This window comes from Prionailurus bengalensis, chromosome D2, assembly GCF_016509475.1.
Source record: "Prionailurus bengalensis isolate Pbe53 chromosome D2, Fcat_Pben_1.1_paternal_pri, whole genome shotgun sequence".
Lineage (NCBI taxonomy): Eukaryota > Metazoa > Chordata > Mammalia > Carnivora > Felidae > Prionailurus > Prionailurus bengalensis.
Window position 1 is genome coordinate 34,102,049 of NC_057351.1, and position 17,741 is coordinate 34,119,789.

General features: G+C 41.8%; 1 protein-coding gene across 2 annotated transcripts in view; it reads left to right on the forward strand.

The window, feature by feature from the left end:
- Positions 1-6,666: 6,666 nt before the first annotated feature.
- VCL (vinculin) overlaps positions 6,667-17,741 on the forward strand; it is a 110,795-nt gene continuing 99,720 nt past the window's right edge. The window contains exon 1 of one of the 2 annotated variants that reach the window (XM_043598121.1): positions 6,667-7,007. In XM_043598121.1, the coding sequence (XP_043454056.1) occupies positions 6,840-7,007 (168 nt within the window). In that variant the 5' untranslated portion in view covers positions 6,667-6,839. The remainder of the gene's footprint in view (positions 7,008-17,741) is intronic. The other variant, XM_043598122.1, reaches the window with a different exon arrangement.

Genomic DNA, 17,741 nt, shown 5'->3' on the forward strand with positions numbered 1-17,741 from the left:
ACGTACATCTGTGTGAGTTGGGGGATGCATAGTGTGCGTGTAAATTGTAGATTTACCAAAGTGGGCGTGAAATATACTAGAGAGTATTGAGAAGGTATAAGCCAATCCTCATGCCCATAACTGACATAGAGCAGTCTGAAAACTAATTAGGAGAGCATAGAAACTAAACTAAACAACTAAATACAGAAGACTTAGATTTTATACCCAGCTCTCTCCCTAATTAAAATTTCCACATATTGTATTCATACTGACAGTTGCTACTATGTCTCAATTTCCCAGTCTGTGTAATAAAAGAGAGCTGTACTTCCTGTTTTTCACGTAACCTGGAGAACTGCTATGGACTTAGAAGAATTTAAAGCTTCCCATGCCATGGGGCACTGTGTGAAATAATTGCCATCATCAAAAACTCTTCCTCTGGGGCACCAGGATGGCTCAGTCAGTTAAGCGTCCGAGTCTTGATTTCAGCTCAGGTCATGATCTCACAATTCGTGAGTTCAAGCCTCGTGTCCAGGTCTGCACTGACAGTGTGAAGCCTGCTTATGATTCTCTGTCACCCTGTCTCTGCCTCTCCCCCACCCTCTCTTTCAAGATAAATAAATAAACATTAAAAATAAAACTCTTCCTCAATTATTTTTTTACTGAGAAATGCTAAATTTTTACATATCTTACAATGTACCCTGTCATTAGTGGTCTTCAGACTAATTATATGGCAGAGCGATGTTGAGCCAGCTGCAACCACGAGCAAATGTCACACAGTCCTTAACCTCTGCAGGTTATAATCTTGTGGAAATTTATCTTTTCATTCTTATCTTTGAGCCATGTGAACATTCACTTTAGTCTGATGACACTAGTCCCCCTCATCCAAAGCTTCAACTTGGGGGCTTTCAGTGATCTACAGTCCACCGTGGCCCCGAAGCAGCTGCTCTTCCTTCTGAAGGAAGGGCAATAGCAGCCTACACTTCATCACAGCGCCTATGTCCTTCATCTCATTTGTCCCATCATGCAGGCATTTTATCATCTTAGAGCATCACAAGAAGAAAGGTGAATATCGCACGGCAAGATATTTTGAGAGAAAGACCATAGTCGCCAACTTTTATTATAGTATATTGTTGTAATTGTCCTCTTTTATTATTAGTTATTGTTGTTAATCTCGTACTGTGCTTAATTTATAAATCAAACTTTATCATAGGAAAAAAAACAGTGTATATAGGGTTCGATACCATCTGCAGTTTCAGGTATCCACTGAGGGTCTTAGAATGTACTCTCCTGTGCATAAGGGTAGCTACTATAATTTAATCATGTCCCAGAACATGCTGCCACCTCTAGGTACCTTCCTAACCGAACATTCTTCCTTTGCAGCTACATTGATTTCACTGTCCCATAAACTCTTTTTTATCCTTAGGTCCTTACCGTGATCTCTTCCTGCTTGGTACATGACAACATGGTCTTCACCACATTATTTGTGACTTAGTTTCTTAGTCTAGTGTAGGCTGTCAATTGACCTTTGTTAATGTTTTCCTCGTGCTGACTTTGTGCTAAGCCCTTTCCATTAAAAAAGGTCCATAGGGGCGCCTGGGTGGCGCAGTCGGTTGAGCCCTTTCCATTAAAAAAGGTCCAAAAGATTACTATCCCTATTTTAGAGATGAGAAAACCAAAGCTTTGTAACTTGCCACGTGTCAAATTGGAACAGTGTGGCTAAGTGCCCAGCTATAAATCTGGAGTTCTATTACTGTGGAGAAAGAGCAGAACAAGTATGCGGGACATTTAGCAGTCTCTGTAATAGGAGAGAAATGTAAAGTGGTCATGTAATAAAAGGGCAATTGTGATAAGTTTTAAGAAGGAAAAAGGGTTTGTATAAATAGTTCATGCCAGGGTTTTGTGGTGGGAAGTCATATAGAAAGGACTAGTAGACCTTGGGGGCGCCTGGGTGGCTCAGTCGGTTGAACGTCCTACTTTGGCTCAGGTCATGATCTCACAGTTCATGGGTTCGAGCCCTGTGTTGGGCTCTGTGCTGACAGTTCAGAGCCTGGAGCCTGCTTCAGATTCTGTGTCTCCCTCTCTCTCTGACCCTCCCCTGCTCACATTCTGTCTTTCTGTCTCTCTCTCTCTCTCTCTCAAAAATAAATAAACATTAAAAAAAAAAAAAAAAAAGAAGTAGACCTTGAAGGTAGGTGCATTAGTATTCTATTGCTACGTAACAAGTTACCTCACAACACTCATGTTCATCTCACAATTGTAAAGGTCAGATGTTTGTCCTTCATGGTGTGGCTGGGTTCAGTGTTCATTATCATATTCTGAAATCAAGGTATCCAATGGACTCAGTTCTCATCTGGGGGCTCTGTGGGAAAATCTGTTTCCGAGATCATTCTTCTCCTTCTCCTCCTCCTCCTCCTCCTCCTCCTCCTCCTCCAGAGAGAGAAAGAACATGAGCACGTTAACAGGGCAGGGGCAGAGAGAGAGAGAGAGAGAGAGAGAGAGAGAAAGAGAGAGAGAGAGAGAGAATCTTAATCTTAAGCAAGCTCCACACTGGGTGTGGAGGAGGGGCTCAATCCCATGAGCCTGGGATCACACCCTGAGCTGAAGTCAACACTTGGATGCTCAACCAGCTGAGCCACCCAGGCACTCCCCCAAGATCATTCTACCTGTCAGAATTTAGTTCCTTGTAGCTGTGGGAATGAGGTCTACATTTCCCTGTTGTCAGCCAGGGTCTACTTGCAGTTCCTAGATGCAGCCTGCGTTCCTTGACATGTGACCTCCTGCATCTTTAATCTATCGACAGCTTGTTAAATCCTTCCTGTGGTTCTAATCTTTAACTTCCTCAGGACCAGCTGAAGAAAACTCTTTGCTTTAAAGGGGCTAACTATTATGGGCACCTGGGAGGATCAGTTGGTTAAGCGTCCAACTCTTTTTTTTTTTTAATGTTTATTTATTTTCGAGACAGAGAGAGACAGAATATGAATGGGGGAGGAGCAGAGAGAAAGAGGGAGACACAGAATCCGAAGCAGGCTCCAGGCTCTGAGCTGTCAGCACGGAGCCCGACGCGGGGCTCGAACTCATGGACCGAGAGATCATGACCTGAGCTGAAGTCAGATGCTTAACTGACTGAGCCACCCAGGCGCCCCAAGCGTCCAACTCTTGATTTCAGCTCAGGTCATGATCATGGTTCGTGGGATCAAGCCCCGAATCAGGCTCTGCACTGACAGAGCAGAACCTGCTTGGCATTCTCTCTCTTTCCCTCTCTCTCTGCCCCTCCCCTTCTCGTGTTCTCTCTCTCTCTCAAAATAAATAAATAAACTTAGAAAAAAAGGACTGATGTGATTAGGCCAGACTTGCCTGGATAATCTCCTTATTTTAAGGTCAACTGTGCTATATAACATCACCATGTAGATAAAATCCATTACATTTGCAGTTCTGAGGATTATACCAGGGATAGGAAATCTAGGCAGACATCTTAGAATTTTACCTACCACAGTAGATAAGACTTCGACAACCAGAGAGAGGTTTTAGTTGGAAAAGAAATATAGGCAAAAGCTGAAAAGAAAAATTCCACCAGCAATTTTGTGACTGTTGTGACTGCTCCAATCATAGTAACAGCTTCCTTATCCTGAGGGTCTCCTAGGTGCTTTACACAAATTCATTTAACAATCCTTACATCAGCTCTATAAGGGTGGTATCATTCTACTTTTACAAAGACAGAAATTCAGGGAGAGAGAAGAAAAGCTACTTGTCAGAGTTCTATCCCAATCGAATTGTGAAGCTGGGATTATGGCTTGAACTCTAGATGACTCCAGCTTTGTGCTCTTTGCACTATTTAACCCACCTTTCTGTGGGTCCGGATGAGGAAGGAGAAGGCAAGGAGGTTGGTCTGAACACAGACTGTGGAGGACGTTGACGTTAACATAGGTTAAAAGTTACCATGGAAGATTTTGGATGGTGTGCATGAGTGTGGGGGAGGAGGTGGACAGACGTGGACACAGATGTGGATGGAGGGGAGCATGTGGCTTGGACATCCCATGTGGTATTTTAGGGAGGTTAAATATGGTTAGTCTGGAGTAGCCTGGAGTATAAAATTGGAGGCAGGGATGATATATTACAGTTAGAAGTCTATTGCATGATTATGTCTCTGAGTCTTGCTGCTGATTTGCAGGAAATACATGGGCCAGAAGAGAGTGTTAAACTACACTTAAGTATATAATTATTAAAGTGGGGGCAGAGTAAGGATTACAGAAAAAAGATCATATGTAATTCCATTGCCCATATATTACTATTACTATGTGAGATAATAAGCAGAGAAAACAGCTTTGGTAGCTGTGGTAGACTAGACAAAAATGTTATTAGTTTTGAAGAGAGGATCCATCAGGCAAGGGAGTTCCTGCGAGCTGTTTAGTAATTAAGAGTTAGTCATGGTCAGACTAACATGGTTACTAGCTGTGTAACTAGGGTCAGGTTCACAGGCCGGGGTGGTTGCACAGGGCCCTGCACTCATAAGAGCTTCACATTTGAGGTGTAATGCTCGTGGGTTATTGTCTTAATTTTTATAGTTTTATCTTTGAGGGGCCTCTGGGTGGCTCAGTCAGTTAAGAGTCTGACTTCGGCTCAGGTCATGATCTCATGGTTCGTGAATTCAACCCCCATATCGGTTGTCAGCGCAGAGCCCGCTTCTGATCCTCTTTCCTCTTCTTTCTCTGCCTCCCCCCCCCCTCCAACTCGTTCTCTCTTTCTTTCTCTCTCTTTCTCAAAAAAAATAAAAAATAAAAAGAAAACCCAACTTTATCTTTGAGTTTGTATTTTAGAAGTCCAATGAGACAATGGAGCACACATCGGGGGTTTGGAATCTCCACTTTTGCACGGTCCTGTCTCTTACCAACTCCTGTGGATGGGTTTTAGGCAGCCTGCTCCCCCAACCTCTTGGTCCCCTGCCCCCACTAACCTTTTCTTCCCCACTCCTGTCCAGTGACCACAGCTGGTTTCTGTTCTGCCTTAGGCAGGATTCCATGTGGGCTCCCCATAGCATCTAGGGGTGAGGGATTATGGTGGCCATTCCCAACTCAAGCTGTCAGGGCCACAGCATGTTTGAGAGCTGTTAGGAGGCCATGGGTCTCTTTCCCTCCCTTGATCCAGTTACTTAGTGAGTCTCAGTGTTGAGGTAAAGATGTCTTTTGAGGTCACCCATCTGCTGAGGGTTGTGGAGGAAGGCCTATTGGAAGGGAAGATGCCTGGCTTGGTTTCCTTACCTTTAGCCGGTCCTAGGTGAAACTTTAGATGAACGACAGAGCTTCAGTTTCCTTATCTGTAAAATGGGGGAGAATAAAGTAGTATAAACTGCATATACCTCAGTTTGAATAAGGGTTTATACAGTGCCTAGAACTTATAAGGTATAAATAAATGTTAGCTTAAAATAGATATAGAATTCTGTTACCTATAAGGATATGGAAGTAGTAGCCAAACAGTGACGATATTATGAGAAGAAAAAAATGCAGGATTTGGCAACATGCAGAGTAGAAATAGGGGATATATATTACCAGACAAAAATAGCTTCAAAAATTGCACAGGAAAACACACATAGTTTAGCCTCTTGGAAAATGTGGGACCTTGAGAAATAGTTTCATTTGACTTGAGGAATGTCAGCTTGGTGGTATTAGTGAAAGTGTTACCTTGGAATGGGAAAGTTTGGGTGAAAGAGAATCAGAGATATATTCACAAGATGTCTTTAATATAAAGTGTGCTGTGAGAGGAATAGGTAATTTGGTTGTATCAAAATGTAAAACTTTTGATAAAACTTTTTCATTTTTACTTCCTTTCTAGGTTTCTGTCCTAGATATTTACACACGTGCACAACACAATGCTGGTCATGCAGAATTGTTTTTTGATACTGACAAACAGAATTTAATCTAAATGTCCACTAGTAGGAAATTGGTTATATAAATTGTTTGATTTAATGCAATGGAATACCATGCAGCCATTAAAAAAGAATGAAGTTAGACCTATATTTATCAATGATGAAAGATAACCAGGGGATTTTAATTAAGGGGAAAAATATCAAATTCCAGGAAAATGTTTAATCCCACTTACTTAGAAAATATACACGTACAAGAAAATGAATACCCAAAAGTCTAGAAGGCTACACATTAAACTATTAACAGTGAAAATCTCTGAGGAAGGGAGTGGGTGGAGTGTGTGTGTGTGAATGAATGGGACACTCATGTTACATGTGCATTCCTGTTATATGAATGTTTTACCAAAAATATTTCCACGTATTACTGAGAGGAAATGGAAAGAGTATTTTGAGGGAATTGTGCGAAGGGAAAAGTTGAGGAGGGGGCGGGGAGACCCTGATCTCTTGAGACTCCAGAGCCGCGGGAGGTGAGGAGACCCCGCCCCGCTGAGGTGATTCTGCAGAGGGGCGGAGCTCTGCAGAGCCCTGGCGGGAGGTGGCTCCTGGGGGCGGGGCTGCTGATTCCAGCCGCACGCTCCGCTCCCACCATGCCCTTATAAGGAGCGCCCCGCGTTAGGGCTCCGGAATCCGGTCGCAATCCCTGCGGCGCAGCCCCAATCCCAGGCCCCTCCCTTGGGAATGGGGGCGGGGCGGGTTCTTGGCGGCGCGGTAGCGAGGGCGGAGCATCTTGAAGTGGGACCAATAGGAGTGGCGGACCCGGTCTGAATGGTGCTGCCATTGGGCGCGGCTACAGGAGAGGGCGGGGCGCCCGCGGGGCTGGTTACGCCGAGGGAAGCCCCGACTCCGTAGTTGCTGCTCGCAGTCGGTCTCTTTGCCGGTTCCCGGCCCAGCCGTTCCCAATTCTCTGTAGCCAGCGGTTCGCCGCCTCCTGCTTGCCGCCGCGATGCCGGTGTTTCATACGCGCACGATCGAGAGCATTTTGGAGCCGGTGGCGCAGCAAATCTCCCACCTGGTGATCATGCACGAGGAAGGCGAGGTGGACGGCAAAGCCATCCCTGACCTCACCGCGCCGGTGGCCGCTGTGCAGGCGGCAGTCAGCAACCTTGTCCGGGTGAGCGCGCTAGGCCTGGAGTGGGGAGCGGGGTGAGGAGACATTCCAATGGCTCCCCTTTGCCGGCTTGCAGCCTGTGGCTTTGCGCGTGGGTTCTGCAGCCAGATGGCCGTGGGTTCTAATCCCAATCCCCCCACTCTGTGACCTTGAGCGAGCCCCTATGCTTCTCTGGGCCTCAGTTTCTTCATCCATAAAATGGGGGCAATCATAATAATGCCTGCCTTGCGGGTTTGTTGTGAAGATTCAGCGAGGTGGTATTTGTAAAGTGCCTAGCGCAGCTTGTGACCCACCGTAGGCGCTCAGTAAAGGATAGTTGTTAGGGTGTCTGATGGCCCCTTTCACTCAGCAGGCTGTCGCCCCTCGCGTTGACAGTCTTGCTCTCAGTTCCTTCTTAGGCCTCCCCAGTCTGGCCTATGTGCGGGCGCGCTCCCCTGCCTTTCCTTCGAGGGATTCTTATTTGAGCGGCCTTGTTCACCTTTCTAATACTTTTGCCCCTCACCCGGAGACCTCCCTCACCCACCACTCTTCCCCCTCGCGCTCCCCGAGTCGGGCTCTTTTGTCTACTTGTCTTACTTGCCACTCGTCTCTCGGTCTCCTCCTTCCTTCCTAGGCATTTCTACTTCTGCTCACACCTCTGGCACTCTCAAACACCGGGTAATTTCTTTATATTTCTTTATGCGATAATTCATGACCCCGAGTCCCTTTTCCACTTTTGCTTCACCCTGCGGCCTTTCATTTTATTCCCTCCCGTGGAGATTTCCACCTGGCTTTACCTGCTGTCAAACGGCTTCCTCCTTCTGGGGCCTTTCTAGACTTGGGGGCCCTCCTCCTCCGCCCCTCCTCGGGGCAGGAAGCAAGATGGAGTGTTGGGAGAGGCCTGTGGAATCTGGGATCTGCGGCCCCTGCCGGAGAGAGGCCACTGCCGGAGAGGAGAACGGGGCGTCTCCTCCCCAACCCACAACTTTGCTGGGTGGCTGAGTGGCCCTGCAGACCTCTGTAGCCCACAGCTGTGACTAATAACAGAGGTGGTTCTTAGGGGAGGCGGAGCTCACTTCTGAAATGGGAAAAGAGGTGCTGTGACCAGCCTCCTAACACTTCCCTGACTAATATCACACTTCTTTCCCACCCTGGGTGGGTGACTCACTCAGACCCCCGCTGCCTCTAAGGGACAACTTTGGAAAAAGTTCATACTGTTCCCCCACTGAGCTGTGTAAATAGTGTATGTCAGGGTAGTTGGCAGCTTGGGAGGCAAGTGTGGGTCTGGGTGGGGCTTGGTTTACTTGTCTGATTAGAGCACTGTAATGCACTAGTGGCACTTTAGCTGCTGAAAGTCTACCTCAGTCTTTAGGGATCCTTCTCAGCCAGTTCAAGAGACTGATAATTAGGAAGGGGGGGAACCCCACCGACTAAATTCCTCAATTTCGTTCTGTATAGATTTAGTAAGAATCTATTCAGTAAGAATGCAGTATTCATTCAGAATATCTAGTTCTATATTGTTCTTGTTCTTTTTGTAACTAATTTTAATCTAAGACTCCAGAGTACATTCTTAAGTAGTGTTGTCTAACATGGCTGCATTCCAGACCTCCATTTTTCAACAAATAGGAAACAATGTAAAGAGACAGAGTAATAGTGTCCCCCCATGGAATACTTCAGGAAATGAAATCTTAAAACCACATGTTGCACTTGGAACAGAGCTAGTTTAGTCTAGGGGTTGATATCTGGTTAGGCTATTTAGAGAAAAGTTATTTATGAGCTTCATTGCATGAATTAATAAGAAGTGAATGCTGCCTAGGGAGCATTGTAATAAATCAGTGGTTCTCAGGTTGGGGTGTGCATCAGAATCACTAGAGGGGTTTTTAGGAATAAAGTTGTCCAGCTCCCATCTCAGACTTAACTGAGGAGCCTTTCATGGGGTAGTCTCAAGGCCTTTGTATTTTTCAGAAGCTTCATAGTTGGTTGTGATACACCCTTAGTTAGGAAACACTGCAAAGGTATCATGAGACAAATACAAAAGAAATAAGGCCAGTCATGAGCTGAAAAAAGAAATACATATAGTTGCATCCCAATACATACAAAGAAAGGGACTTGAGGTTGGTGGTACATCTGAATTAGCAAAGAGAAAGTTGGGAGGATTGTGCTGATAGTTAAAATGAACAAAGGTACTGGGAAGTCATTTCCAGGTTACAACAAGTATATTGTCTGGACTAGCTCAGGAAGTAAGTTGGAGAGAAATTAGAGACGAAGTCAGTGTATGACATATGGCAGTTAAACAGAAGGCCTTATCCAGTCATCCAAGATGAACAAAGACAGTGGGGGGGAGGAGTGGATGAGAATAGTTTTTGAGGGAGACTGTATAGGTTGTGTTCTTTGGAGGCCAGGGGACCTACCCATTGCGTGGAATTCTCAGTGCCAACTGTGGCCCTTATATATATGCTACTGAGTGTTGTGATGAATTGTGTACATGTGCCAAGTTCTCAACTAGGTTGTGTCTGGAGAATAGGCCTCACAGGATGGCCCAATAAGTATTGCTGAAGGAAAGAAGGAACTGTAGGAGAGGAGATAAATTAGGAGAACTTTTAAGTTGGCTGGTCATGAAAAAATTGAGGACCTGGACTTTGAGTGTGGCAGCGAAAATGGAGAAGGAGTTAACTAGAAATATAGTAGAGGAAGAGTTAGTGGAACTTGATACTGGCGCCCTCAGGTTTTGCTAGGAAAAAACATTGTGTTACTATAAAATAATGAAACTGATTTTTGAACAAATATTCTGGAATCTATATAATTCAGGCTTCTTTCAGTTACCTTGGGAAGTTATATCTTTATTCCAGTGCTTCTGTTTGAGAATTTCTCTCAGATTATTTACATATATGTGTCAAATTAGTCCAGAAAATTTTATCTGCGGTGGGCATTCCTTAGCCCTACTATTTTATGTGTCGTTCTTGAGTCCAAGTGCCTTTTGGACATTTCCACAATGAAAGTTTACCAGATGAAGATGAACTTCTTGATTGTTAAGCATAGTCACTCACTTATCAAACAGGTGTTTATTGAGACTCCCTTTTAATGTCAAAGCAGTATAAGTATGATTCTGGTCAGAATAAGTATAATACTAGATTGAAAGTCCCAAGTGACACTAAGAAGTGAAGTACTGTGAAAGTTCAGAGGAAGGTGAGGTTACTTTTGGTGGGAGAACCGGGAAGGCTTCAAGGAGGATGTAGCATTTGAGACAGCTGGAATTTGAACATTTAAACATGTGGTAAGAAAGCATCCTAAGTGGAAAGAATGACCCAAACAGAGGCATAGAATTATTGAGAATCTGAGGACCAAGTTTAGACATAGGGCATCATTAAGGTGACTACTTTTGGAGGGGTAAGACTCATTTGGAGTTGTAATTTCAAGTATATTTGTTAAACAGAAGTAGTCCGGTCACTTTTAATACATATATTATTGCAACTGAGTTATCATTTTTACTCCACACTTAGGGAGGGGTAAGATGGGAGTATTTATTTGCATGTCCTTTTTTTCAGGATCCTGAGGAGGACCATGTTTTAAAAACAGTTTTGTTGAAATGTAATTCACATACCATACAATTCCCCCATTTAAAGTGTACAATTAGGTGTGTTTTAATATATTGACAGAGTTGTGTAACTGTCACTGCAATCTAATTTTAGAAAGTTTCTATCCCGTCAAAAAGAAACCTCGTACCCATCAGCAGTCACTCATTCTCTCGATCCCCCACTTGCTCAGGCCTAGACAACTACCAGTCTACTTTCTGTCTCTGTGGATTTGCCTATTTGGACATTTTGTGTTAACGGAATCATAAAATATATGGTCTTTTGTCTCTGACTTCTTTGACTTTGCATAATGTTTTCAAGGTTCATCCACAGTGTAGCATAGTATGTATCAGAACTTCATTCCTTTTTGCTGCTGAATAATATTCCATTGTATAGAATAAGGCCATTTTAAACATAGAGAGTGATTCTAATGTAATAAAAAAACAAAACAAGGAAGAGGTGCTGAGACAAAGAAGGGTGGGAAACAAAAAACAGAGGAGGGGTAAGAATTTCCAAGGGTGGGATTCAATGAGCAGTGTGAAAAAGTCAGAAGTCTTAGACTGCCTGTTTTGTAGCATGGCATATAAATTTTTCTTTTTTTCCCACTGAAGTGGCCCATAGAAATCTGTCAGTCTTTGTGATCATATGGTCATGGTAGTTTTATTAATGGGACTTCAGACACTTTGCCTTCTCCATTGCATCTGAGGGCATGTGTTGTAACTCCTCCTTGGGCTCATGAAATATTTATTTTGGGAGTTTTTGTGGCCTTGACTTTTATGAGCCTCACCCATATATTATACCCTGTTGAGACCAGCTATGGTACAAATAGCAGGATTGTCTTTACTTTAAACTGATACATGGGAAAGGCCGTTCTGCTCTTAAAAAAAGATCAGCAATTAATTTTGTCATTTGTAAATTATCATTAACATCCGAAATTATTTTTGCTCTAATTTTTTTTTGGTTGATGTTAGATTTATTTCAGTTAAGATAAATAACGGGGGTGCCTAGCTGGCTCAGTTGGAAGAACATGCAACTCTTGATCTCAAGGTTGTGAGTTTGAGCCCCACATTAGGTGTAGAGATTACTTGAAAAAAACAAAATCTTAAAAAACAACAACAACAATGGTGATAGGCCTGTGGGTGATTTTTTTCTTCTTCATATTTTCCTGTATTTTCCAATTTTTAAAATGAGCATATAATTCCTATATTAAGGAAAAAATAAAGGGAAAAATAACATTTGTGTAATCCTTCATAGTTAATAAAATACTTTCTTTTTTTTTAATGTTTATTTTTGAGAGAGAGTGAGTGGGGGAGTGGCAGAGAGAGGGGGAGACAGAGGCTCTGAAGTGGGCTCTGCGCTGACAACAGAGAGCCTGATGTGGGGCTCGAACTTACAAACTGCAAGATCATGACCTGAGCTGAAGTTGGATGCTTAACCGACTGAGCCACTTAGGTGCCCCAATAAAATACTTTCATATGCGGTATCATAGTAATCCATTAAGGTAGGTATTGCGATGGTCCTGGTTTTATAGATGAGGATACTATATAGATCAGAGAAATTAAGTAACCTGCCCACAGTGGCACAGCTAGTTAGTGGTATAGCTTGAACCCAAACTCTGTTTTTCTTCCTCTGTATCCTTTGCTTTCTCTACTCCACTATTCTGTGTCCACTTAGAGCAAAGTTGTTAAATATCAGTGGAAGTTTTCACCTAGAGTCTGAAACAACGAGAATGCTGTTAGTCATAGAGTTTCCGTTTGTCCTGGGCCTGGCAAGGTTATCTGTTTAAAACCTTTTTTTGGCATGGCCTACATGACGGGCCTATGTGAAAAGAATGACGTGAAGGTATGGTTCTGTTTCACAGTAACATTTGATTTTGCAGCATTTCTTTAAAAAAAAAAAAAGTAGATATAGATCAGCACAGAAGTATTTATGCCTGCAAAACAGATAAAGGCTTTTTATAGTATGTATGCCTGCTCAGATTGAAAGCCTATTACAACTAATAGTATTTAAAGTAGTTTTGTAGGATTTCTGTATTTAAATAGTATTTGAAGTAGTTTGTGGACTCTTTGGGGAATCATGAACTTTCATTTGAAAAATGAAGGGGCGTCTGGGTGACCTAGTCAGTTAAGCAACTGACTCTTGATTTTGGCTGAGATCATGATGTCACAGTTCATGAGTCTGCACTGGGCATGGAGCCTGCTTAAGATTCTCTTTCCCTCTATTGCTCATACTTTCTCTCTCTCTTTCTGGAAAAAAAAAGAAAAAAGAAAAGAAAAATGAAAAACTATGGATCAAAAGAGATAAATGGATGGGACAGGTCGTGAACTTTGTTCCAATAATACTTAACATTTACTCATGTGATTGAGAGAACTGGAGAGTTTTGAAGATTATAATGTTTCTACAACTATGGTTTTAATTTTAATAGGGCCCCAACTGGGGCGCCTGGGTGGCGCAGTCGGTTAAGCGTCCGACTTCAACCAGGTCACGATCTCCCGGTCCGTGAGTTTGAGCCCCCGCGTCGGGCTCTGGGCTGATGGCTCAGAGCCTGGAGCCTGTTTCCGACTCTGTGTCTCCCTCTCTCTCTGCCCCTCCCCCGTTCATGCTCTGTCTCTCTCTGTCCCAAAAATAAATAAAACGTTGAAAAAAAAAAATAGGGCCCCAATTTAAATATTTGTGTATCTATGTAGTAGAAAGTTGGACCTTTTTTTTTTTTTAAGTTTATTTGTTTCTTTTGAGGGAAAGAGAGAACATGAGCAGGGGAGGGGCAGAGAGAAAGAGAGAGAGACAGAGAGAGAGAGAGAGAGAGAGAGAGAGAGAATCCCAAGCAGGCTCCACTGTCAGCGCAGAGACCCTTGCAGGCTCCATCTCACAAACCACGAGATCATGACCTGAGGCAAAATCAAGAGTCTGCCGCTTAACCGATTGAGCCACCCAGGTGCCCTGAAAGTTGGGTTTTTCTAAAGCTTTTGTATAAATAGCACTAGTATAACCATAAGTGGACAGAATAAAGGTTAGAGTAAAAGTCCTACGGTATTAACCACAGTGTCTTAAGTTGGCTTCTCTTACAGACCAGGAATAAGGGCAGCATTAAGGCAACTACTTTAATGGGGATGGGACTTATTTGGATTTTAATATTTCTTGTATATTTGTTAAAAAAGTGGTTTCATCATTTTATATACTTCTTTAATTATTAGCCACTTATACACATATAAAATGCTTATGCTTCATATGTATCAAAACTGAGAAGGTCATTTTTATTCCTGGTCTTCTCCTCCAGTTCAGCATGGCATGTGTATACTCTCCTGTGACATTCATCATACTTAGTCAATGTTTGTTTTCTCCACTAGATTATAGGTTCTCCAATGGCAGGGACCATGTCTGTTGTGTTCATTACTTTATTTCTAGTGTCAAGCTGTGACCATAGGTGTGCAATATAATTTTCTTTTAACTAAGTGAACATGTACATAGCATTTCTTTCTTATGTGAAAAATATTGTAATAAAAATTTTGTGCAATGTATATTTTTCATCCCCAGCTTTGAAGCATCTGATGTAGCCAAATTTGAACAGTTGCAGTGAATTTATAGTGGGCTTTGTCTGAAACAAGTAGAATATGTATAAGAGGAAGGAACGAATGGCTAGCTGCCCATTGGTTGAGATAACAAAAGTGTTCAGGCTATTTTGGGTTGTGGTTCTCTGTTTCAGAGTCATTTCAAGTACGCAGGCCACTTATTAAATTCATAATGTGAGAACATGTTCCTAACTGAAAATGGCATTGGGATCTTACATTCTTTTTAAACTGCAATGTCTTTTTAAAATTTAACAATTTAGACCAGGTATTGATATATTATTTGGAGGCCTGCAGGTTACTGCATAGTATCATACTATGAGTCATGAATTCCTCTGTCTTTTCTCTCTACTTCAAACCAATTTGTGTTTCCCTGGATATAAATACAAATTAAACTATATATAGATGCACCAGTTCTTATTGTTTTTCACCGTTAAAAAACAAACAAACAAACAAACAAACAAACAATACCTCAACTCCTTTAATTCACTTTCCTGTTTAAGAATTTGCAAGGAAAGGGGTGCCTGGGTGGCTCAGTCGGTTAAGCGTCCACCTTTGGCTCAGGTCATGATCTCACAGTTCATGGGTTCCAGTCTTGCATTGGGCTCTGTGCTGACAGCTTAGAGCCTGGAGCCTACTTCAAATTCTGTGTCTTCCTCTCTCTGCCCATTTCCCGCTCATGATCTATCTCTCAAAAATAAATAAATGTTAAAAAAAAATTTGCAAAGAAAAGTGAGGAGACCCAGTCTATTACAATATCCCAAGACTTTGTCATGTGCCATTGAAGAGCCATGATGTACTTTACTGCTTGTTTCAGTAAGTGTGGAATGAGATGACTTTAAAATAATGGGCTAGATCCTGAAAGAACTAATCTTGACATACTATTTAAAGATATGGGGGCTTTAGTCTGATTAAATCTATTTAGGTATGAGCAATATGTGCAGACAAAGAGATAGGTAGGGTATGAGAGAGTAATGGATAAAAGGGAACTTGTATAATTAGACATAGGAAATTGGGGATTTGTTGCTTTCTTTCCAGTCGCTTGGTAGATTTTGTGTCCTTGTATATTGGGTCATCAGTCTGATGATTGATTTGTGGTTTTTCTTATCCCTCCCACCTGCCCCGCCCCCTCCCTTAGGGTATTTCCTTTAGATTGTTGGTTTCTGGAGGGCAAGAATGGGGCTATATTCTTGGTACATATACTGTAAATATGTGCTGTTCTTATCCTAGTCCCTTGCTCATGGTATTCCTTCCACAAGTGTGTTGTGCTTTGATAGTTGCTATCCCAGCTAGTCATTCTAATGAGGATAGCTCACTATCTTTTGCCTCCCTTGGAAGGCATGGTGATTCTCTTTTCTTGCCTTCAAATGTTGCTATATACAAATGGCTATGTAATCAAAGAGAAAAACAAAGATTCACAAATGATATTGTATTCTGTTGTTACGTATTTGGACTTTTAGATTTCAAAAAATTTTGTTACTTCTAGAAGTCAGCTTATTGGATTGGTATGAGTGTGGGATTTTTATGTGTATAGAGGATGAGAGGTAGTGAATCTTAGAACTAAAAATGTTTTACAAATATTGTCAAGTTGCAGAAAATAGAATCTTTGGCCCCTAGAGAATTTCCCACCGATAAGATTTCCAGTCAAATGACTTTTAAGAGGAAAGTGGCTGAATTTCATTGCAGCTGGCCACAATCCAAGTAAAAGTCATTCCTTCTTTTGAAATAAGTTTACCTGATTCCCACAAGTAAGCTTTCTGTGAAGAAAGAGAAATAGCACATTTGTTCTTAGAGTTGAGAGGTGAGGGACCTCTATTACCTAGCTCCCTATATTTTAAGCCTTCTTTCTTTGTTCAATGCATCTCTGGAGAATTGGTTTTATCTGTAAGGTAGACAACCTGTTTTTATTCATACAGTTAAAGTGGATGAGGATATATGAATGGCGGCATAATTCTTACACAGAAAAAAATCAAGACTACTAACACTTAAATATCTTATCTTTGCTCTTCTCCCCAAAGAGCAAAATTATTTATCAGACCCTTGCTATGTACCTTGCTAGGTGTCCTGAGTGATAGTAGGATATGTAAGATATGGTCTCTGGCTTCAAGTTGTTAAAATACAGATGAAATTTATAATCTTAGAAAATATTTATCTTATCCATGTCCTCTCCACCAGTGAAACTGTTTGCAGAATTTAAGTTACCCATTTTAAGGGGTTGTGCGCTAGTACTGTAAATGCTTTATTTCTTGGAGCCACGGAGAAAATATGAGTGGACCAGCAGCAGAGTGAGCAGGTGGTGGGCCTCATAGTGAGGAAAAGACCTTTGAGCATTGGCCTCAGCTGTTGTCTTCTTGTGGCACTCCAGACACACTGGGGTTTCATTTCCTCCAAAGCACAGTGCTGTTCCTCTGCCTGAACTACTTTTCAGTGCTTCTTTATTTGGGCAATTTCCACCAATCCTCAACTTCCATATTAAATGTCAGTGTTTTAGGGACATCCTCCCTGACTTTATCTCCAGAACTAAGTTAGGTCTGTCTATCATATGATTTCTATACTTTTTTCCTTATTTTGCTTATCACAATTGTAAGTAATTATCTGTGTGATACTTAACATCTTTCTCCCCACTAGAGGCTTAAGGAGCAAATACTGGTTCTACTGTGTTTGCCCCAGAATTTTCAGCACCCATCATAGTGCTTGCACATAGTAGAGTCTTGAAGAATACTTGTGGAATGAACAAATGGGAAGACCATGTGCTGCTTCCCTACCAAAACTGTTTTATGTTTTTTTGGAAAAATATATATCATGCTGTGGGTGAATCTTGGTGAGGTTTAGCTGCCAATTAGGAAAGTAGCTGTAAATTTTTGCTTAGCACAGGGCATTGCATGTAGTAGGACCATCTAATTCCTGTTTCCTGAATGAATCAATTCCAGGCATAAAGTCCTGGGGTGAGGTGGGAATAATCCTGTCCAACATAGGAAGATGCAGAATTTTTTAAGTGTAAATAAAACTATAACATGGATTTGAAATTCTCTATTAGTTTTTAATGCTTTGCAAATAAACAGAATAGACAAGTTTGGCAAAATGCATCTAGTATGAGTTAGCAAATACCAAAGTCAGACTTTAGATAAAGATACAAGGTAAATCAGGATACAAACTTGACAAGAATCTTGGAAAGCAGTAGGGTATAATGGTTAAGAGTAAGACTCCAGAGCTAAACTCCTTGGTTCAAATCCCACTATTGATTGATACCTCTGAGGTATGTAAATTGGGGAAATTATTTAATCTCTATTTCTCATGGTCCTCCTCTGTAAAATAAAGCTAATCATAATACTACCTGACTCATCATGTGTTATTGTGAGGATTAATGAATTCATAAAAATGTTTAGAACTATGCCTGTCATATAGTTAAGAGCTCAATGAGTGTTAGATATATTAAGATATTTTCCATAATTTTTAAGTCATATTTTAAAATGTTAGTCTAATGAAAAGGCAGTGTTGATTCTTTTTTTTTAATGTCTAAGCATAACTTCTAACTTTTGCTTAACAAGGCAAAGTGCCAGTGAAAGCTTTCAGTAGGATTCCATATGTTGTGGAATATACAGTTTTACCAACTGTGGGGA